This window comes from Pinus tabuliformis, chromosome 8 (assembly GCF_031772625.1).
Source record: "Pinus tabuliformis cultivar Carrire ecotype Pingquan chromosome 8, CPIR1, whole genome shotgun sequence".
NCBI classification, from domain to species: Eukaryota; Viridiplantae; Streptophyta; class Pinopsida; order Pinales; family Pinaceae; genus Pinus; species Pinus tabuliformis.
The window spans coordinates 2,070,715,802-2,070,740,918 of record NC_142294.1 but is presented as its reverse complement, the minus strand read 5'-3'; the positions used below and the strand labels follow the sequence as shown (position 1 = coordinate 2,070,740,918).

At 38.3% G+C, this 25,117-nt stretch overlaps 1 protein-coding gene across 4 annotated transcripts in view; it reads right to left on the bottom strand.

Moving 5' to 3' along the window:
- The window catches only part of LOC149244785 (uncharacterized), a 172,992-nt gene that overhangs the window by 102,194 nt on the left and 45,681 nt on the right, over positions 1-25,117 (bottom strand). For all 4 annotated transcript variants that reach the window (XM_089374998.1, XM_089374996.1, XM_089374995.1 and 1 more), the window contains one exon: positions 20,703-21,011. In XM_089374998.1, coding sequence (XP_089231124.1) covers positions 20,703-21,011 — 309 coding nt within the window. The remainder of the gene's footprint in view (positions 1-20,702; positions 21,012-25,117) is intronic.

Sequence of the window (25,117 nt, the reverse complement as noted above, 5' to 3'; positions counted from 1 at the left end):
CCTGTAAGCTCTTGCATACTCTCTAAAATTCCTTCTCTTTGCACTAAATCCACTCATATAAGCTCTTAATCCATAACTGAGCGTCATTGTGTGTTTCTTAGGTGAATTTGTGAATTTGGTCACTCTTGGTTAGAGGCAGATAATAATCATTTTATGTTGTCCAATTTGTTATCACTTAGGGAAAACCCTAGCTGCGGGAAAAAGCCTAAGGTAACCTCAAAACCTCTTTTAGGTTGAAAGTTGGCCCTTCAACCTGGAGGGATATCTCCGTAAAACTCAACTACTCTATGGTCACTATAGTAGTAGGTTTTGTAATTGAGTTTGGTGCCCAGATTTAGATCATGGGATAAAATTGGTTGGGCAGTTTACAAAACATACCATTGGGCATGGAATCCAGTTCTAAACAAGTAAGGTTACAGATCTAATGAGAAATCTATAAAAAGCATGATAGCAGCAAATCCTTTGACTGTTTGAGAAATTGGAAGAAGAGAACTGAAATGAAACAGAGTTTATAACTGACTGAGGCAACAAATATTAATGGTTGATAAATACAAGAAAGGAGCATAAATGAAATCCAATCTTAGATACTAACATTTTCAGACATGAAAGAAAGTTTGTATAACAAAGAGGAAACTAACAGGGAACTACAACACATGAGTTTCCTACAAAATGTTCATTAAAAATTGTAAATATATTCAAGATTGCTCAAATATACCATAATGCAAATATGTTTTTCAATAAAATTCCAACCCTTCTTCATTCTTCATAAACTATTTTATAGAACTTACATAAATTGATCATAGGATTATAGTCTCAAACTTAATTACAAAATCTAAAAATACTAATGTACTTTATCAAATACATGCATATAGAAAACTTCATAATCCTATCTGCATCTAAAGATCATGTTGTTGTTGGAGTCATGGCTGGAGATAAGGATTAGCAAGTCGAATTTGGTGAGGTGGCATCCAAGTCAATAAATGTGCATGAGTTTTTTCCTCACGAAATCTTGAAAAATATGATCCAGTTATCCCTTCGAAAATACAAAATGGTGATCGCTGTTAGAAAACCGAAAGAGGTTTTTCTAAATGGGTCCATTGCATACAAAAATCTCTTTTGATTTTGTAAAATTCGCTCTCATTTATCTAGGATATGATTTTGAAAACAATTACTAAAACAAGATTGTAAAATTTTGAAAAACAACCTTTCAAATATTCCTTCGAATATTTCAAACCATAACACCTGTTAGGAAAAAGAGATAGGTTTTTCTAAATGGGTCCGTTGTGGACAAAAACCTCTTTTAGTTTCGTAAAATTTGTTTCCATTTGTCTGGAAGGTGTTCCCGAAATTACTGTGTTGTACAGGAAAAATAGAGTTTTTTTACTGGCCATTTTTACAAAAAAATGTTGATAAGCCCGTTGTCAGCGTATTCCTGTTAATCATTTTTCTACAGTGGATAAATGTTGATAACCCCATTGTCAATGCATTGTTCTGAAGAAAAATTGTGAAACCATTAATAAGCTGATAATCTCACTAACAACGATTTATTTGTTTATTACAAATAAAATGCTAACACTGAGATTGTTAGCATTTTCTGAAAACTTTTAAAAAACATAATTAATGTGATAACAGTTGGCTCCACGAGGATGCTTTTGATCATAAATGGCAGCAAGAACCCCATAGTCCAGAGGCCTGATCCATTGGGCGGCTCCCAACCAGTAACCCTACAACTTGTAAACTGTACCACACTGGTGCACTGCACTGAAAACTGAAATTGAAAGTTGCTACAAAACATGCTCAGAGTGCTGAGCTTATTGGCACACCAACCTATCCTAAACTGCTGAAATAATTGCTCAATCAAATAATACAAAAATGCCAATGCAACCAATCCAGTAGTTGCTCAAATACCATGGCTTTTTTACTGTGCTTCAACAAAATCAAAACTGCACAGTATAGTGGCGAAGGCAACTCATGATGTAATTTGTATCCACATCGAAAAAATGGCTGAAAATTCAAACTGAAAAAACCCTCTATGTAGTCAACTACAGGATCATAAAAATGATCTATCTGATGACCCTCAAGGTATTGAATGACTAGATAATCATGGTTGAATTTCTCAGATCTGTTTTCTATTTCAAATTCATAATTCAAAACAGAAAATTTCCCACTCTCAATAACAGAGGGAAGCAATATGTCCTTTCGTTGTTGTTGAGAAGAAATTCCAAAAGAATGATCTTGATATGGAAAAATTTGTTGATCCTCTAAGATTACAAGCTCTATCTGAATTTCCTTGGAATACTCTTCTAAGAAATTAATCTTTTCTTTTGAGCTACATTTGCATGAGTTTAAATAAGAGGACAAGAACGCAGAAAAAAATTTATCCACTTCACCATCAATATACCCATCATTCCATTCTCTAAAACCTTGAATGGAAACATGATCTACTACATATTCATTTTTCTCCATCCATGTTTCCAAGAAGATAACCCAAAAGCTTGTTATGGATGTTATGGACTTCACAAACAAACATTCAATCCAATTTTTGCACATCCCTTGGAATGAATCATAAAATAATCTCATGTAGACATCTTCACACTTGACATTAAGAAGATCAGTAAAGTCACGAAAACTTGCAATATCTTTCAAAGTCAAGCTCAAATAATCACGCTAAATTTTGGTCCATTTCTCAGAAAATATTCATCTTTGGGTAGATGATTAGGAAAACCAGGAATAACTGTAAAATCTAAACTTGCATACCTTGAAATAATAGTAGCAGCGTCTGAATTCTTCGTTGGTCTAGTAAAATAACCATTGAATCATCTGAGCATCCTTTTGACAATGGAGTCACCATGGAAATTTCTAACTCTAGATTATTGAAAATGGAAACGCCAAAGAAACACCTTGCAGCCAAAACTGATATCCAAATCTCTGTTTGAACTCTGAGATCTGATCTTTGTCGTTCTCCCAGGGATGATTTGACATGAAATTTTGTGTCCTCGACAACGGCGCCAAAATGTTATCACTTAGGGAAAACCCTGGTTGCAGGAAAAACCCTAAGGTAACCTCAAAACCTCTTTTAGGTTGAAAGTTGGCCCTTCAACCTGAAGAGGGATCTCTCTGTAAAACTCAACTACTCTATGGTCACTGTAGTAGTAGGTTTCGCAATTGAGTTCAGTGGCCAGATTTAGATCATAGGATGAAATTGGTTGGGTAGTTTACAAAACATATTGTTGGGCATGGAGTCCAGTTCTAAACAAGGTTGGTTACAGATCTAATGAGCAAGCTATAAAAAGCATGATAGCAGCAAATCCTTCGACTGTTTGAGAAATTGAAAGAAGAGAACTGAAATGAAATAGAGTTTATAACTAATTGAGGCAACAAATATTAATGGTTGATAAATACAATAAAGTAGCATAAATGAAATCCAATCTTAGATACTAACATTTTCCGGCATGAAAGAAACATTTTCCGGCATGAAAGAAAGTTTGTATAACAAAGAGGAAACTAACAGGGAACTACAACACATGAGTTTCTTACAAAATGTTCATTAAAAACTGTAAATATATTCAAGATTGCTCAAATATACCAGAATGCAAATATGTTTTTCAATAAAATTCCAACCCTTCTTCATTCTTCATAAACTGTTTTATAGAACTTACATAAATTGATCACAGGATTATAGTCTCAAACTTAATTACAAAATCTAAAAATAATAATGTACTTTATCAAATACATGCATATAGAAAACTTCTTAATCCTATGAGCATCTAAAAATCATGTTGTTGTTGGAGTCATGGCTAGCGATAAGGATTAGCAAGTCGAATTTTGTGAGATGTCATCCAAGTCAACAACAGTCCATGAGCATTTTCCTCATGAAATCCTAAAAAATAGGGTCTAGGGATCGCTTCGAAAATACAAAACCGTGATATTTGTTAGAAAATCGAGAGAGGTTTTTCTAAATGGGTTTGTTGTGGACAAAAACCTCTTTCGGTTTTGTAAAATTCAATCTCCTTTACCTAGGATATGATTTGGAAAACAATTACTAAAACAGGATTGTAAAATTCTGAAAAACAACCTTTCAAATATCCCTTTGAATATTTCAAACCATAACACCTATTAGAAAAAGAGATAGGTTTTTCTAAATGGATCCACTGTGGACAAAAACCTTTTTCAGTTACATAAAATTCGTTTTCATTTGTCTGAAAAGTGTTCCCAAAATTACTATGTTGTACAAGAAAAACAGAGTTTTAACTGGCCATTTTTACATAAAAACGTTGATAAGCCCGTTGTCAGCATATTCATGTTAATCATTTTTCTACAGCTGATAAATGTTGATAACCCCATTGTCAGCGCATTGTTCTGAAGAAAAACTGCGAAACCATCAATAAGTTGATAATCTCACTGACAATCATTTCCCTGTTTATTACAAATAAAATGTTGACACTGAGACTGTCAGCATTTTCTGGAAAAAAAAATAGAAAAACATAGTTAATGTGATAACACAATCATTTAAGAATATTGGGTAAAAACACTTGCAATCTAATTGGTTGTGATTTAATATCTTGGCATATAAGTGTTCTTTGCTAAAAGGCTTCTAATCTATTTTGACAATTGGAGTTAAGTAACATTGGCATTCATCTTTGGAGATTTCGGATTGTAGTAATCATTGTAAAATCTAAGTGGTATTGCCTTGGCATAAGATCATTGGCAATCTTGTTGTAAAATCATCATTCGTAAATCATTGGTTAATTGTTAAGTGGATAAGTGCTCTAAGTTTCCTTCATTGATATCGTTATTTAATATCTTGTGGAAGATAATTTTGTCTTGAACACTTGGGTAATTATTGTGTGAAGATCTCTTGTTTATTGTTGGCACTTGTATCATTAAGCACTTGGTATTGATTAAGGTTGCCTTTCAATATATTGTTAAGTACTCTTGTCATAAAGCTAATCATAACTAAAGTACTTAAAACATTAAACAATCTTAACTCAAGAAACACTCATAATCCTTGCATATCATTCTAAGCTAGTCTTGCACTTAATAAATTACCTCCAAGCATAAGTTTGGTTGATAGATATTTAGGGCCACCCTTTCTCAATTTAGCTTGAGGGACTTAGTACCTCTTTATTGGTTAACACGATGACCTCGAAGTCGTCAGAGCCACAGTCTCTGCAGCGCTGAAGGCATTGGGTGGTTCAAACACAGGGGGAGGTATCGTTAATCAAACTTTTGCTTGCTTCCCATTGGCTTCCATCCCAAAACCTACTCTAGAGACTAGTTCCAAAATAGTTAAGAGAAATGTTACACTTAGAATAGGCATTTAACTTAAAATAAACCAAGATTCTATGTTTCTCCTAGCTTTTAGGATTTGCACTTCATCTAGGATAGTTAAGCATCTAAGCAGTGGTTGCTCATTCGGTTACTTCACATATAATTGGAAATAAGCAAGAAGTTGACTCCATAAGGCAATGGTCTCATACAATGTTATGATCATCACGATCGGGATTAAATCGGCAAGGGGAAAAATCGGAAAAAATTGGAAAAATCGGGAAAAAACCGGCAAATACAAAAATATTCATTTTTTTCAATTTTTTTAATATCTAAAGCATCTACAACATAAAATAAATACATTGACACATAAATATGATAAAAGAACTAATATATAAGATGTGTAATATCATTTCTAGTGCTACATCACACATAACAGTGAATCATGTCCTGAATAGTAAGTCCTGACTCCCGAGTCCCAACTCAGCCTCAAAATATCAACAAAAAAATATAATAATGTATCTCATATCATGAATCATAATATCATATACAATCAAATGAACCAAATAACTAATACTATTGATTTCCTTTGCCCTTCTTACGAGAAAATACAATAGATTTCCCTCTAGATGTAGAGATGTCATGGAGTTGGCGGTGGACTCTGCTGTGCTCTAGAAGCTGAAGAACTAGGGGCTACAGGAGGTAGACCACGTCCTCTACTGGTGACAGGGATAGCCTGGGTAGGTGTGTCACCTCCTCCTCCTGTTGCTCCTCCTCCTCCTTCTCCTTTGCCCCCTCTACCCCTTCCACTACCCTCTGCTCTAACCAATCATCAACAGACTCCATGAGAGGCCTCTCGGCCTCAACCCTCCATGCAGCAGTGGTGTCAATCCCATCGAATGAGATGGTGTCCATATCAGGTATCATCTCAAGTTGCCTCACCCACAATCGAAGATTGCAATAGACGTAGACCATGTCATTAAGTCGTTGGGACTCCAACCTGTACAAAGGTCATAAAATAATAATTATAAAAAATATATATATTATTTAATGAATTCAAAAAATTAATTGGAAATTTGGCATATTTTAAGTTTTAAGTTTAACCTGTTGCGCTTCTTGGTGTGTATTTTTCCAAATACACTCCAGTTGCACTTGCATCCTGAGGAGCCACATGTTTGGCTGAGATTCGAATGGCAAGCTTTCGCAGATGGGGTACTCTGGCACCATAGCTTCTCCACCATGCATCTACAACAAAATTACAAATAAGATAAACATAAAAAAAAAATGAAATTTGAAAGTTGAAGCAAAGTATGAAGTTATGAACTTGAAGAGACAATGAAATTTGAAACAAACTAAAACATACCTGACATTTTAGTCTTCCTATCAACCACAACCATTTCAAAGCTAAATGTGCCACCTGCCATCCTGTATATCTCCATTTCTTTGGAGATTTCTGCACGTTCTGCTGGAGATGGCACCATCCTTTGAACACAGGTGAAGAATCCATCCATGACCTCAGCATCAAATAAGAACCCACAGGGGTAAGCAAATGCGGGGTTTAGGTAGATCCCTGCAGCATGAATGGGACGATGGAGTGTGTTGTTCCATCATTCATCAATCACTTCCCATAGGAGGAGTTGTTTCTAAAACCCCTCATCTCCCTTATCATCATAGTAGGTCCGAATGGATTCTTTGGCCCTGTCCATGGCCTCATACAAGTAGCCCATTGCGGGCTTGTCACCATCAACTAATCGAAGAACCTTTACCAAAGGTTCAGTAATGTTGCACACCTCCTACACTCCCGCCCAAAAGCTTTCCTGGTATGAAACTAATCTACATATGGCCTCTCCCTCTTGTTTGTGGCTAAATGTCAAAGCACGCCACTCATCTGAAAGAAACATTCTCTTCACATCCCACATAAAATTCAAGAGGGATTGAAGAGATATGAAACTTGTGGTAAACTGTGTAATGGCGGGGCGCACCAACTCCTTGTTGTTGGTGAATTTTCTCATCAAATGAAGCACAGATGCATGATTATATATGAATTTTGTAATGTTCTTTGATGAATCAACAATATCTTTGACAAAATGAATTTTTCCTATGTCCTCCAACATCAAATCAATGCAATGTGCAGTACAAGGTGTCCAAAATAAAGTAGAATGCCTCTCCATAAGCATCTTGCCAGCAGCAACATTATTTGCAGCGTTGTCTGTTATGACTTGGACAACATGTTCTGGACCCACCTCCAAAATAAACACATCCAGCAAATCACATGATAATTTTGCATCTTTGATATGTGCAGATGCATCAACAGATTTCATAAACATTGTCCCCTTGAGACAATTAACCAAGAAGTTTACAAGGCTTCTCCCCTTTTGATCTGTCCAACCATCTAACATCACAGTGCATCCTGTGTGTGCCCATGATGCCCTAAACTCCTCCAATCTTTTGGTCCAGTCAACCTTTTCATCTTGAAGAATACGGCCTCTAAAGTCATCATAAGAAGGGACTTTGTACCATGGGCCAACAATTGCAATAGCATCAACAGCAGGCTGGAAAAATGGATTATTCCTTGCAAAGCTGAAAGGAATGATACATATGTCCCATCCTGCGATGCCAAATCTCACACAGCTCAGAACTGCTAGCTCTGCTGTCAGTACTACTGCTCAATGCCAAAAGGGACTGGAATGCAAACTTGTACACCTTTGCATGGCGTACACCTACCACTCTAGCTGAATCAGCTGGAGTGCCCCTAGGATACATCAACACCTGTCCTCCCCTAAACAGTACCTCATATCCTCTGTCCTCCAAAGCTGAGACGGATATGAGGTTCTTCCTCATCCCTGGCACATAAAGAACATCTGACACCTTCAAGGGAGGTTTGGACTCCCTCTAAAATGTCAATGTCCCCACACCGACTGCTCTAACAACTCTGTCATCACCAAATACTACCTCTATATCAGTTCCACTCTCTGAAAGCTCTGAGAAGTACTCACGGACTCCTGTCATGTGACGTGAAGCCTCACTGTCCACATACCAGATACCCGAAGATGCTCCGCTAATCGAGGGAAAAGCATGCTCCCTCTGAACCTGTGTGGCAGGTGATCTTGCACTAGAGGACTCATACGCAGTGAACCCAAACTCCCGGTCAAAACGAACTGCAAAGTCCTCAACCTTTGCTGAAGCTGCCACGCTCTGGTTCTTCCCCTTCTTCTTCTTCTTCTCCAGACACACAACTGCATAGTGTCCCATATTTTGACAATTCCAACACTTCACCTTGGAATAGTCCTTTTGTGTGTTACCCTGTTTACCTTTACCTTTGCCTTTGCCCCCACCATTGCTTGTGGAAGCATGCTTCTTCCCTTTGCCTTTCTTGTCTCCTGCCAACAGTGCTACATTCTCATCCTGCTCAACTGGCTTGGCTGCCCCAAGCTAACCTTTCCTGATCTATGTCTGAATGCAATCATCCCAAAACCTCTCCCATGTGGGAAGGGTCTCACGTGCACAAACCCCATCAGCAAAGTTCATCCATGAACGGGGGAGGCCATTCACTGCAATCCGCACCAACTCAGTGGTTGGAATGACCTCTCCAACTGCTACCAACTCATCTCTCACATTAGTAATCTTTGTGAGATATCCAGCTGCACTATCATTACCCATCTTAATAGTCTTCATCTTCTCCTTCAGGACCATTTTCCGGTTCTCATTAGTACTTTGGTAGAGATTGGACAATGTTGGACAATGCTGTCCACATCTCATGGGCATTTCTCTTTCCTCTCACATGAGGAATGCAATGGTCTTTGACTCCGTCTAGAATCAATCTCTTACCCTTGTTGTTCTTTTTATTATACTCAGCCAACTGAGTAGCATCAGTAGGCACAACAACAGGGTTCTGTGTGGTATGCACCATGATGTCCCAGACTTCTGCCTCCTCAAAGATACTCTGCATTCTCTCCTTCCGAACGCTGTAATTTGTATGCCCATCCAGCTTATCCTCCACCCTCAATCCCAATGACATCTTGCTGTCCTAAAACTGAAAAATAGCATTGTTGTAGTAAAGATAAAACTGTTGTTTGTGAAAAATCAGCTTGCTGGAATTTTCTGAGTGAAAAATCAGCAGGCTGTAATTTTCCTCTTTGCTGTCCCAAACTGCACTTCAACACTCAAGCTCTGATACCATGTAAAAATTTCTCATTTCCCACCCCGGTTTTCAGTTTCACCTTATTTCTCCCATATAGTTAAATGCCCTTTCCCATATCCATACATTCAACAACTGAAAAAATAAATTTTTGCTGAAAACACAAATTCTGGAAATTTTACAGAATGCTGGAAAATGCAGAAATAAAAAATCAGCAGGTACAAACAGCCATTTAACACATTTAAACACAGTGATTTTTGGTCAAGGTGACCCTGGAAAAACCCCCTACAACTCTTGGGGAAAACCAGTTCGAGAGCTCTTTCTTATTTCTGGAAAATGCTTTTTACAGTGAGAAATATTCAGCAAAAAATCAGCAAGCAAATTTTACAACTTATCTCATTTTTCGTGCCTCACAGCCAACTGGAAAAACTAGCAACAGCAAAACAGAACAGCAATAAATGTTGTACGGCCTCCTCGATTTTCGTGCCAAATTTGTTGTATGGCCTCCTCGATTTTTGTGCCCAACTGCTGTACGGTTTTCCTAGAAAATCGTGCCCAACTTGTTGTACAGTTTTCCTAGAAAATCGTGCCCAACTGTTGTACGGCCTCCACAAATAAACTGCTGTACGGATTTCTAGAAAATCGTGCCAAATATCTGCCTTTCACTGTGTGCTCACTCAGCTGTACGGATTTGCTAAACTGCTGCCTTGGAATGTGTGCCAAGCTGCTGCCTCCTTCTCCTCCCTGTCCAGAAATCTCCCTTGCTCTCTTGCTCTCTCTCTCTCAATCTGCTCATGAAAGAATGAATGACATTTTCCTCATTTTCCTCCCTTAATCCAACCCTAAGTGACTTTTGGGTGATCCCTAAATCCAATGGCTGAAATAGATTGAGATCTAGGACTGAGATTAAATGCTCATTTAAATCTCAATTTCTATTTTTTAATTCACCCCACTTTAATAAAGACCCACTTAGTCATTTATTTCCAAAGTCACTTTTCCTTTCTAATTTTTCAGTGACTTTAATAAAGTCACTTTAAAATTAGACTTACGTAACTTTATCACTTAAATCACTTTTAAATTAGATTTGACTTTATAAAATTATAAAGTCACTTTAGAAGAAAAATTAAATTCTTTTGAACACTTTTCCTTAGGCCAAAGATCAAAGCCTTAGGGAACCACCTGTCCTCCGGTATCAAATTTCAACAAATACGGCCTCTAAAGTCATCATAAGAAGGGAATTTGTACCATGGGCCAACAATTGCAATAGCATCAACAACAGGTTAGAAAAATGGATTATTCCTTGCAACACTGAAAGGAATATCACTCCAAAGAAGAAACTTGCCCAACAACTTGTCAGCTTCTTCTTTCTCCTTTTTTTAAGCACTGAAGATATAGATGGTTGTGAACCAACCGTGGTTGTAGGAACAAAATATGATGAGGTAGCTACAGGGTTGGTTGTAGATATTGATGCTAAAGTAGAACCAAAGCCACTCTCATATTCACCTCCTAACACTCTATTCCCTGCTAGTTGATTCCTCATATCTGACTTGGACTGTTTGGTTTGCTCTATTTCTTCCAATGATCTGAAGGCTCTTCGGATAATTTCCGGATTTATCTTGGTGCAAGGCCCTATCTCATGTCCAAGGATTTGTGCAAGGTGATACTTCAATCTATACACTCCCCCTGTCATATGATGCCCACACAACTTGCAAGACAAGTTTGCTCCATCAAACCCTCCATCAGGTTCACCAAATTCCCATAGAAGGTCCAATTTCCTTGACATGTTTGTAACTTGGTTGAACTCGAGTTTTAATGTAAGATGAAGTTTGAAGTTGAACCTAGGGCACAAGAACAATTGCAAGTTAAAAAAATAAAAAATTACATACAACACATTGAATTTTTTACGACAACAAAAAAAACCTTCAACTCAATGCAACAATAATAGAAAAAATGCACATTCAAACCCAAACAAAAATGATACAAAAAAATAAAGCACAAGAAGAAATTAAGCTAATAAATCTAACAATCAAGTGTTTGCATTTTTGACCAAAATGAACCCTCTCCACTCTATGCAACAAAAATGAAAAAATAAAAATAAAAAATAAAATAAATAAATAAATAAATCCACTCAAAAATCATTGATAATCAATGGGTTATAGAAACCCAAGCAAAAACAAGAAAAAAACCAAAAAAAATGTCAAATTTGGTGTCCATACCTGGAAACCATGCTTTGTCGAACAAATTTGGTCCAAACTCGAATTTGTCTTGCTTGGGATGCTAAAATATTTCGTTTTTCACCTCTTCTGCCTTTGTAGTCGACTTCCTCTCCTCCTCAGCTCTCAAACAAGCCCGCTGTCTACAAAAAATGACAAATAAAAACCCAAAATTCGCTTTAAAAACGCGTTGTTTCGGACCCCCACAATTTTTTCGCATCGACTCGCGATTTTTTGAAAATAAAAAAATCACCGAAAACATCGGCGATTAAATCGTTCAAGCTAAAAAATCGCGATGTTCGCACTCCTGGTCTCATATTTTAATCTAATATAGTCTTTAAGTCTTGCTAAAATTAACCAAGTAGCTAGTCCATTCAATCGTGTCTCCCAGACTTGTTAGTTGCCAACAAATCTTGCATTTCTATCCTTCATAGGGACTACCCCCCATAGCCCGTTGTTGAAAGACAGCTAGAACAGAGTGGGCGGGGATCAGAGTGACAGCCCTCGCCTTGAGTCATCGTCGCACCATGCCTGTACAATCTAAGCGACAACACACTGCTTCCTCGGGTTGTTAACAAAATTGTGGATAATAAGAGGCCATGATGCCATTTGCAGGAGGTTGTAGTCTAAATTGTTGGCCATTTGGAGGGAGGAACAGTTGGTTTCACCTGTTGCTTATGAACTAGCCAAAAGGTTGGTTGAGCAAAACATTGGGTTGTTCAGGCGACGGTTGACCCAAAAGTAGTTGCAGTGGATTTCTGGTGACCAACCATGCAGCAAGAATGAGCTGAGGAGGAAGGGTATTTGCTTCATTTGCAAGGAACCTTGGGGACTTGACCACTCATGCTTGAGTGACACCGAGGAGATGACAGGGGTAGATCAGAAGGAGATTCTTTATGAGGATACCCCCGAGGAGCATGAATAGTCATGGGGAGTTGACGACAACAGCTCAGAGTTGCAGCCATGTTTGGTAGAGGACATTGATGAGCAGTAGAATGTTCCCATTTATCATGAGCAACACATAGTGGAGTACAGTGAGCATGATGGGCCATCATTGGAGAGTTACCTAGTGGCTCATGATGAGTCCATGATAGAGGAGGATGAGCAGCCATCCTTAGGGCCAGCCGTTGATGAGGAGCATACAGATGTACAAACATCCAACAGGGTGGTAGTATTTGCAAACACTTGTCATCAGGAGGTGTTGGAGTCTGACAGGATAGTTTTGCAGGAGGTTAGTAGATAGAAGGAGTATGGAGTTTCTAGTCAGATGAGGGATGTAGGTCGTCAATTTATCGGCATACTATTGCACTATAATTGCATCAGCATAGTTGGGTTGACCTTGGCCTATGCCAAGGGTTAGACTAGAAAGAGGTGATGAGTTAGTACTCTACTAGTGGAGCAACATCTATGGCTCGAGGCAAAGCACAGTTAGAGCCATGGGATAGGGGTGTTGGTGATTGCCATGGTGGCATTGGGATCCAAGAGGATCTGTTGATGGAAGGACGAGTCACGGTCTAGTCTAGGATCTGGTCATTAAGCTATCTGTTCATGGTTGGGTGGCACAGAAGCATGGTATCACCCAATGGTTTGTATGGCATCTAGGTATTAGTTCTCAGTTGCACTAGACCGATCTTGGGGTGGGAGGATTTTTCATGTTCCATTTTCTAGTTTCCCTTATGGCGTGGTCAGGATGGACTTCCACAGTCGGGGTAGCTAGGTCATAGGAGCAAGTATACTCCATCAGTGGGCCCAGGGGCTTCTGGAGGGGTTTCATTGGGTTTTGAGGAGTTTCTAAGGGATCCGATGGCATTCGCTTGGCATATTCCATCATCTGCACAGCTTGCCTTTTGTTTCGTTGCATTCTGAAAACTTTCGAAAATCAAGGTTATTATTGGGCCTAACTCAATTAATTACGTTTAAGGTGGCATTCCAAGAGAAATACTTGACGGAACACCTTAGTGTAATAGCTTGTTGGAACCAAATGAGAAGATCTACAAGATGAGATGGTGGGAAGTGACTTTTAGTGGCCTAAGAAGGGATGGTGGTTGATTTACCATTTTCTCTAATTAAGAAGGTATTTTAATTAAAATTAAAAGAGGCAAAAAGCACCAAGTGATTAAAATAATAATAAAATAAGGTTTCTAGAGGGACCCATCAGATCTATGAAAGAGGAGGAGACCATTTGAGGATATCTTGGATTTGAGAATTTGTCTTTGGTGTGGGTTGGAGAATTCAGTTCTCTACCATAGTAGCCCCAGGATGGAAACCCTTGGGTGATTCAATGAGAGTAGGCGAGTACCCAACTCTCCCCTTGGTGAATTCATCCAGAATTCACAAGAGAGCCTAGCATATGTATTTCAGTTCAAATTTGGAGGGTCAGTGCAACATTGGAGCAGATTCTTGAGGCCAGTTTCTCATCTCAGTTATTTGGGTTGTATCAACATGTAAACCCCCATTTTATCTAATATAATAAGTGGAGGATTTTTCTGTTCATTGTGTTATTGGATTGCAGTGCACTATTTATTATGTTTTACATGGCAATCTTCTGTTAAATGAATTAACTTTTTACATATGCATTTATTGAGTTAAATTAACCAAATTTTCAGTTTGGGATATTACACTTTGATAGGGAGAATTGATTGTATATCCAGCACCTCATTCTCCATCTTGGATTTCGTCCTGACTTTGTTGCTTGGATCCACAACTGTTGTTGGTCAAAGTTGTCATTGATGTCAATATGGCATTGTTGGAGATGGAAAATATTCTTGTGATACATGAATAACCCTTGTTGCCCTAACCTCATGCAATCCCTAGGAGAAAACCCTAAGCATGAGATGATGCAAATTCCCTAGTTATATACCCTATCTATATGATGACAATTCCCTAATCTAATGATGCATGATCTAATGATGAATGAAGGAGCCTTTTCCATGAAACCCTCCTAGGCACATTTCTTAGCTACATGAAACCTTAGATGGTTTGCCCTAGAATGATGCATGCATAAATCAATGAAGCCCTAAAATCCCTAGCATGAATGAATGAAGCCCTAGATGCCCATGATGCCTTTGAAGATGCCCTAATCCTAATGAAGAACACAAGTGAAGAAGCCCTAAACACTGTCCAAAACATAAAATCCTAAAGGCTGCCATAAATGAAATAATGATGACAGTTTCACAAATATAATTTTCTTGATGGGAAAATGACCTCATTGAAGGATGAAATTGACACCATCTTGTAGAGGAAAATTTTCCCTTTCTAACGAGCTATCACTCGCCCTCTAACTCCTTCTAGTTTGAGAGAAAATGATTTTCTAGGTTAAAATATAATATTTTTTTATGCTGGCCGACATGAACTTACATGTCCAAGTCGGCTCTTCCTCCAAGGGACGTCTCTATTTGTATAACTCCAAAACCAGTATATATAGATGTCTAAACACTTCATTTGATCAACAATTTTTCAGTGAAGAAGACACAGAATTCGGACAAAAGGCAGAGAAGCAGGACAGAGGCCGAGGAGGACTAAAAGATTACTGTTTGGGGCAGATTTCGTTTATCCTGTCTAGCTCGGACAATTCTGTTGGAGGGTTCAAAGCTACAGGAGCTCGGAACTACAATTATACCTGTGGTGGCTCGGACAGGTGTCTACCCTACAGCAGCTCGGATTGCAGAGATTACACTTCGGACCTGTGTTTGTATCACACTATAACACTTTGGATCTTTGTTTAGGGAGCTCAGTCTATACAGAACAGTCAGGACAGTCATCTAGAGAAGCTCGGTCATCATAAGACTGTCACCACCGCTTGCTGGGGTTACTTCTGCTGTGGAAGCCAAAGTTTTAAGGACTGTTTTATGTGTGTTTGTGGCATCATATGACAGCCACATCCAAGTTGTCACCTCACTGAAATAAGGAGACAGCAGCAGTAAGGGCAGAGGTCCTGGAGCATTGTTGAGAACTTTGGAGTTAACTCAAGGACAGTCAACTTGAAAAAAAAAGGCTTGGACTTGATGCTTTGAAGAAGCTCAGATTACAGTAGTAGCATCACACTCTTTGGACTTGTTTTGGGCATCATATTTAGAGCATATGTCCTTGCCCTTGGAGCTGACTTAGAAGGTTTCTTTGGAGCATCCATTGGAGACATTTTTGAAGCTGCCTTGGGAATATGTTTGAGGACTTGAAGCAGACTCTTGGAACGAATTTTTGAGGCATATCTAAAGCAATCTTGAAGCAGATCTGGAGCAGCCTCATTGAAGAATTTTTGTGTTCACTTGAAGACTGTGTTGGAGCAGATTTGTTGAAAACTTATTGAGCTGATTTGAACATTGTTTGAGAGCAGTTCATCAGACATTGTTTTGAAGACTTCTTGAAGCAGGTCTCGAAGAGCAGCTTATTGAAGACAGTGTTTTGTGATCAAGGGAGATTAGTGAAGCACAAGTATAGCAGAAAAGAAAAACAGCAAAGCAGACTTGAAGGCTACATTGGATAAGACAAGAAGAGTTTGTGGAGAAGCTTGTTGAAGATATTGTGAAGACATCTTGGGAAAGCATTATTGAAGGCTTATACTGATCTTGAAGGCACCCTTGGAGATCATGATGTGTTGTTAAAGGCCGTCATGAAGTGACCTTGAAGAAAATTGTTTGGGTAACATGAAGAGTTGTGGAGACACCTTCTGAGAATCATAAAGTTGTCATTGATGAAAGAAGGATTCTTGAAGATTGATAGAGAGTGATATTAAAGATTGTCAAGGCTTGTTGCAGAAGGTATTGAGGAAGCCTTGAAGAACCATTGTACTTGCCTTGAAGAGTTGAAGTAGAGGGTTGGAGCCCTAGAGGATAGGAGTCCTCAAGAAGATCAGGTTGGACCCTGTGCTAGTGGAGAGGGTTGGAGCCTTAGAGGTTGGAGCCTCATAAAGACAAGGTTGGAGCCTTGAGAAGATAGGGTTGGAGCCCTACAGGTTGGAGCCTCATAATGACCAAGTTGGAACTTGGCACTAGACAAGTCGAAGCCTAGTTGATTGAAAATTGGTGTCTTCATCTAGGGTTGGATCCCTAAACATTACTGTACTTGATTTATTGTAAAAGAGAGGATTGAAGTCCTTGTTAATTCTGATTAATAAAATTATTTATTCTATATTGTTCATTTTGTGTTATGTTTATAAGTGATCTAAACTAGTAAAATAACAATTGTAAAAGAAATACGGATTCACTCCCCCCTCATTATTTCCAATAGTTGCATCAATTTGTAATGTCCCAAATTAAATTAATTTTGTTAAGAAGAATTTCCATTTTTGCAATTTGGGCATTGGGAATGTTTTGGCATGTAAAACTTAGGAAAAGTGGGTTGAGGGAGTTCCTACTTAATTTTTGGTGAAATGGAGGCCACCAACATTAGAGAAAAAGAAAATTAAATCAGTACTGGGAATGTGGGGACCACCTAAAGGGGGAATTCGAACCCCTTAGGAAAATTCGAACCCCTTACAAAATAAGGTCCCTACCTGGGATATGTTGATTTTGGGTAGCATCGGATGTGCTCTAGCTCCAAAATTTTGTGGAGGGGCTAGAACACATGAGATCTCCAAGACCCATAAATCGTTTGAAGAAATTCCACCCGAATGAGGAGTCATTAAAATAATTAATATTTTTAATGGGTCCCTAAGTCTAAACTTAGGAAAATAAAAATATTAATGGGTATTAATAAAGATATCGGTGAGAAGCTTCTAAGAGACAAGGATCAAGTCTATTTTAATCTTAGTCGTTCATTAGAGACTTAATCTCAGTTGTTGATTCATCAACAGGAAAAATATAAGAGAAGCCTTGAGAGTCATTTTGAGATAAACCAGGCAAATACTCAGTACTCCGAGGGAAATCGATTCTCAAGGAGAAGGAGTTCGATCTCAGAGGGAGAGTTGCAGGATGAAGGAAGAGAAGGGCATCAGCAGCAGCCAGTGACTAAGGAGGAGGTGACGCAGGGCATTCGAGAGACAGTGCAGAGGGAAGAGCAGGGAGACAGCTCCACTGGAGATGCAGTCCTCATGCAGACTGATGCAGAAGTGACGCAGAGGTGGGTGAAGGGTCTCCAAGTGTCAGAACTTCTCCAGGAGGAGGAGAAACTTTGTCTCAGGTGTTTTCTCTTAGAAGTGTCTCAGTTTTCTCTGGAATTATTCCTTGTAAAGCAATTGTTGCTGAAGATTAATAAAACCCTCATCTGCTGCACCGGTTTTCCCACATTGGGTTTTTCTAGGGACAATTGTCCAAAAACAACTGTGTTGATGTGATTGATTCTTGTGCTTGTATATCACTGTTATTTTCTCTATGTAATTATGTGATAACTGCAGTAAAATTTATTTTAATGTTTACTGAAGGGTTTTGTAAATAACTTATTGTGAGAAATAAGTAGGTGAAATAAATCAGTTACTGCAGTAGAATTTCGTGTTAGAAATTTTCACAGGATAAGCTTCAAAAGAGATCATTCCATCAGCGGAGTAGATGCTCTTTGTGCCACCAAGATTCGGAATCGGTTACTCATCTTTTCTTGCACTGCCCCTTCTCTCCGGAGATCTGGTCGGAAATTCAGAGGCTCACTAGTCTGAATATCAGGTGGACTAAAATTGACATTGACACTTGTTTACAATCATGGGTTCACTCAAACATTCAGAAATCTCTCAAACCCCTCCCACTCTCTGTGGCCTGGGGCATTTGGCTGAAAGAAATCAGGCAATTTTTGAAAACAAGCCACCAATGGCCATTAAGGCAGCAGCTCACAGATTGGCTATCTTCTCCTCAGGTGCTTACTCTCAATCACTCCCATCTTCCACTCGTCAGCCTGAGGTTACTATTTTTACTGACTCCCCGTGGGGTTTCCTCAACAGGGCTGCTCACGTTTCTCCATCTATGGGGGGTACTGGGTGCATTCTTCATCTATCTGCATCATCCCAGATTTCTTTCTGGGCAGGGGTCGGTCCCTCCACAAATAACTATGCTGAGCTGTTGGCTCTCAAGCTCCTCCTACACCTTGCACTTGAAAACAGAGTTTCAAATCTGCACATATGTGGCGATTCTATGCTGGTTATTAATTGGATGAAAGGACTCTTCAGAATGAAAAATTTCTCCTTGCAACCTCTCTTCAGAAATATACAGAATTTAATTGCTCAATTTTCTGATGTATCTTTTGATCATGTCTAAAGACACAGGAACCAAGAAACCGACTCCCTCTCAAAGCTGGGTTTGGCGTTGGACCATGGCACTTGGAAGATCCTCAAAAAAACAGATGATCATCAGGAAGAATCCTTCCATGTTCCCTGGGCCTCATTAGGTCCTATATGAATTTCACATAGGGATTCCACTTCTTTGCTGACTTTCCTTTCTACAGGCTGTTCTATGCTCCTATCCGGTTGTAAAAAGTTAAAAAGTTAACTGATGGTTTTATTATTTCAGACATATGACAGCAGTTCTTTTGGACAGTTTTTTGGAGACTGTATTTCTGAAGCATTTTTGTGCTATATAAATGTATCTGACTTTATATATTAATAGAAAATCTGGATTTTTTTCCTTGGAAGAACAAATAAAATAAAAATTCCAATACCAAGAGCTTCACAAATAAATGGATATCTAGCTTAACCCATAACAGATCATATTTACATATCAATTTCTACTAGGAGAGAGAACTTAGCCAAGCTATCAACACAAGTATGCCAAGATATATCATGGCTATCCTTGACACCCTAATAATCAATATTACCAGAATAATTCACATCATTGAAATGCATGATGTTCATACTAAATAACAACTAAGTTCATAACTTCATGCAAATGATGCTAAATCCTTGTCAATATATAAGATGAATTATTCACCCTAAACCCTAAGAATGTCCCCATAAGCCACAAATGTCCACAACACTTGGTCCATACACCTGCATAAGTTGGGTTACATTTGCCCCAAGATGGATCCAAACAGTTGCATGATGCCTCATTCAATTGGTTAATTGGCCCCTTCAATCAGTTGACTCTCCATTAGTCGACGTTGGTCAGCATTGTCGACTATAACCAGTTGGGTTTACCAACATCATAAGATTCCAGCAAGACAAGTTTCAAAAGTTGGTGTCCAGGAAAATAAATGGCCATTGAGGGCATCATAATAAAAAAATGCTGATGTTAAATGGGTGCCCTATTTTGCTAAAAAAGGAGTACGTTAAAATTAGATGAGACGAAAAAACTGAGCTAGAATCTGTCTATTCCAAAATGGCCAACACCTATTTTAATCCTTTGCAACCAAACCTGAGGGAAATTTTGTACCATAAAACCATGCTTACAAGAGAAGTGAATTTAGTGTGTGAAATTATTCTCTTCTGCTCTACTTCTATCTCCTGCATTTAGGATCTAAAACCCAACAATTTGAGTGTTCTTGATCCACTCAATTCCTCTCCTACAACATAGGCTCAAAGGCATGCATTTCAAGGATCTTATATTAGCTCATTATAATTGTCCACCCTTAATTGTGATTCTACTCATTTTTTATGCTTCTAGTGCAAAAAGTGATCAAACTAGCATTTTTTTTATTGGCATGTCCTCAAGAATTCAGGAAAATATTCATTCCCTATGCATCCCTTGCATGAACTTAGAAAGGTTAACTGTCCACAGCTGGAAAATATATCATCAGACTTAGATTCATCAAATCAATATAGAAGCAAAGTGGTGCAGTAAATTATCCATTAGGTGAACTGCAAAGACAATGAGTAATCAAACTATAGTGTCTATCAAACTCTCACCACAAATCTATTATTACTACAATACAATCTTCTAAGCTTTCCAAGAAAGATTAATTATATTTTTCTTTTTAAGGATCTTTCAAAAAAATAAATCCATTATATGCTAAGATTAGTAAACAACATCCCCACTTCTCTATTGGAAATAATTAAAAAACTGATGATTTACAATATGGATGATCTAAAAAATGAATTTCCATCATCTACGCATGTTTCAATAGTGAGTCTATTTCCTAAACTAAAGGATTGGGAAAAGGAATCAAATATACATAAGAAGAAAAAATAAAAATAAAAAATTGGTGGCAGACAAATAAATTTGACAAACCTTTCACAAGTAAAAAATGGAGAATCGGGTGGGGGGATCCCTGAGACTTCACCCGTGGAAGCCAAGTGAGCCCCCAACAAAGATCCAACCGGTGGAATGCCACCTTCTCCAGCTGCCCAAACAGCCAACTTCTGCAGATGTTGCATCTTCTTAACTATATTTGCATTGGTCGATGAACTTACACTTAAAATGCCTTTTCCCTCATCGCGTAAGGACCTTGAAAGACTTGTGTTAAGGATACGCTCCTTCTTCTTCCCCTCACCCTTACCCATTGCAATTCTTTGACAAACTTCAACGAATCTCTGACAACTGTAATAGAGAGCAATGCATGTATAAAAGAAATGAATATCTAGTGAAAAGTGAAGTAAAATACAGCGAGAGGTAGGACAATATAAATACAAGTTCATAGTTATTAGTTACTCATAGGAGAAATCATCCATGAGAAAGGTGAATACTATCTACTACCACATGTAATATAAGAATACCATCTATATCATGAAGGCTCTCTCTCTCCAAATGCACAGTAATTTATGTGTTTAAATTCTGGCTTCAATTGACTACAACATGGAAGTTAAGTACAACCAGGAATGTATGGAAAGAAATCCTACGTAGTCAATAGACCTCAAAATGGCACAATATTTATTCACATATTTCTAATTTAGAACTTGCAGTGTGCACAAATCAATAATACCTCAATGTAATCAGAGGATAAGCAAACAAAAATAACATAGGCAATTAATTCAGTAATCGATTGACGATAACTCCTTCCAATTAAGTTCTAAACTTCTATGTGAACATAATCATATTTGCTCCAGTGTAAAAATTTAGTGTTGTTATTCTTCCCCATCCCCAAATTGCAATCAAGATAAGCATGGCTACTGTGAGCTCATTGCTCGTGTAAAAATCACTGAACATATTACAAAAACCATGTGTTATTTAAAATTGGCATTGTCCCAACTAAAATAAGTCTGCTTGAAAGTAAAATGCAACTGCACTTACAATGGGAAAATAATAAAGTTGACTATCTCAAGGTCACTGCATTTTAAACACATAGAATATGAAAGCAAAAACTGGATATCCATAATTATTTACTACGAGGAATTTCTTTTACTATCCTGGTTGCATTGCCACTTATGAATCATAGAGAACCTTCATACATAACAGAAATCCATTTCTCAAATGTTCTTACTTGTGACATTTGATGCCTAGTTCTAAGGCCCACAGAGCATCCCAATTTAACAAAAGAAAAGTGGTGTCATTTGATATGACACCAATTTACCAATGCAACACTCCCAACCACATCCCTATTTGGTTCCTAATCACCTAGATAACTCTTTTATTTGGTGTAGAGTTCACCACATCTTCTATTACTAATCCCCTGGATGACATCTATTACAGAAGCATAAACCTGTCAAATAGTCTGCAATACCTATAGCTTGCTCAAGATGTCATTCTGCATCTGCAAATTGACCAGACATACCAACATAGAACCATACTAACCTTCACGTTGCCTCCATGGACAGAGACAAAGACAAGATACATAGTTTGCCAAAACCAGACACAACAGACCTTGAGCATATATACCTGAGTTATGTTTCACTCCAGCCATCATGTGTCAACATACCCACAATTGGTATCTGACAAAACTGCCATGGCACTTGAGGGTTCCGCATTCATGTGGCACTGTAAGCGCACCAGTGGACCAAAATATGAAGCCACACATACTTTGGATATAGACACTATTACAGTAGATTGGTTACAAGAATGCATTAGACTGATACTGTGTCAGGAGTAATAAATCATAACAATAATAACAATGAGATAATAATAGAGAATGGTGCACAATAGGTTAAAGGGTATAAAGAGGTAATAAATACATCAATCGGGCATAACAGAATCTGTTATGAATAAAATATAGATATAAATAACTTAAATATAAATAAATATAACACATCATAAAAAATGATTAATTAGTTAATGAAGAGATATGTCCTAAGGAGATGATCGTTCATAAAAGGACACTCGCCTAGGGTATATAAGCATGCCCTCACACTCATTTGTAACATCATTCTCATTCATACATTTAATATATATTCTTGTAACTTCAATGGAGATCTACATATTCCAAGTCTTTTGGAGTGTTTAATCTGCTATAAAGAACCTTGTTCATTACAGAATCAACTCTCTTATGCCTTAAGTATGTAATTACTTTTCCAAATGAATTAAGCCTATGTTATATTTTATTTTTAGTATTGACTTACACTTACTTTATTTCATAATTTTATGTCTACTATTATGAGTTAAGCGAGATTGGGAGTTGAGGGAGCTGAGTGTGAGGTGGCTGAAACCTAGCCACCTCGACCCTTGGGTTCATGCCTCTGTTCGTCCAAACTGTTGGGATCTTTCTCTCTTCCTGGTGCCATCGACATTGTCATCCATTGGTGCTCTTGCAGCGTTGTGGTGTGTGTTCAGGTTTTGCTTTTGCCAGTGTTTCTTTGCTGCCATTGATGCTTCTGCTCCAAGGCCTGGGATCTGTTAGGTTTTAGCATGTCGTTGCCCTTTTTTCATGCCGCTGCCGCCTGTGGCCTTATTTCGTTGCTGTGTCTGCTGGTGCGGGGTTTGAGGTTTCCGCCAGTTATGATGGGCTTTGTGGCCCAGCTTTTTTGATACCTGGATTTGGGCTGGATGTTTGGGCTATCAGGACAGCCTGTGCCCTATTTACTGTTTTTTCTGAGGACTAGCCTCACTCCTGGTTCTTTTGAAAAATGTTTATATGGGGGTTCTTTATGACCCGCTATGTAATGTTGGTTGCCAGCCACCAGGCTTGTTTTCCTTTGTGTGCACTCTCTGGGCTGTCTGGGCCCTGCTTGTTTCCCCCCAGTTTCTAAGGTTTTTCGTCTTTGCAGGGTTTTGTATGGTTCCTTTGAGTCATTTTCTGCATCTCTGTAGTTTCTCGTCTAGGAAAACTGGCTCAATATATGACCCGTACACTTTCTTTGTCGTGAGGCATATATCCCAAATGTGTTGCAGCATAAACAAAATGTAATTTTGTTTTTCATTTTGATGAATAAAATTACACAGATTTTTCTACAGAAAAGATATTATATAACTTCAAAAAAAACATCAATCTTATCTCTAAAGTTTACAACCTTGTCCTTGAATAATGGCTTTATGAATATATCAACCAATTGAGAAGGGCAGTCTGAGTTTTTCACCAAACAGAAGGTTGCTCTAACCTATCACACCCCCATTGTTGAACTCTTGTTTCTTCAAAGGTTCTTCCTGAAGTGCATTTTTCACCATTTATTGATCCAGTCCAGTATTCATCAGTCAATCCTGTCAAATTGAAGTCATCATTCATGACAACTTTTCACTTGTTATTTTGCAATGGAGAAATAACAACCACACTTATTAGAACAGAATCATTTTGTTTCTTCTTTGCTACAATTCACATTGACCTCCTTGGAACTGAAGGCCCTTCTTATTTGTCTTCCTGTTGCTCTTTGTGTTGCACTTATGCTCCTTCTGCCTCTTCTTCATGCTGCTTTTCTTGCCACAAATCCAGTCCTTCTTGCTGCAGTTCTTGTCCTTTCATTTTTTTCTTCCTTCTGCTCTTCTTGGTGGAAATCTGGTTCTATGCCCTTCCTCCAGTAGCTATAGAGAATAATTGGCTTGTTCGCTGAAACATCCAAAGATGTAAGTGGAAGTTGGGTTCCAATGTTGCCTTCAATCATCAATGCCTTCAATTTTTTTCTGCATTTGCTCCACCAACTACTTGATTTAGCATCAGTTCACACATGTCATGAATGAGATCCAACAATCCTGGTGCTCTCATTTGCTCTCTCGAAAAACTGATCTTGGTGTGCTTGCCAGCAAGACAGCATTCACAAACTGCATTTTTTTGCTGAAATGGGAGTCATTTAACCATTTTCTTTTGATGCAATAGTTAAAGATAGGGAAAATGTAGGTGTCCATAACTTTCATAAGCATATCATATGTATTTCAGCCCTCTTGCTGCAAAATCTAACAAGCCTTGAAGAGGGGCACCCTACAAGGCTAACACTAGACCCTGTGACAACAATGGCGTGATGGCCTAGTGTCACCACAAACAAGTCACAATTTAGGTTCAAGGCTCCAATAGGAGGCAATTCACTTTCTGGAGAGAGGCCTATTAGATGAGGCACGAGACCTAGGGCTTGATTAGTAGGTTTGAGTGTTGGGATGGCCAAAGGTCAAGGCAAGGAGAAAGGATTTCCAACAAAGGTTTTCACCAAGGGCAATGCACATGAAACCCTTAGAAAGCCCCCAAGTTGAAGCTAAATCCAAATTAGGGTTAGCTTAGGGATAGTAACTAGGGCAAAGAAATTTATGGACGAAATTGACATGAATGCTTACCAAAAGGAAAGGTTTTGTGG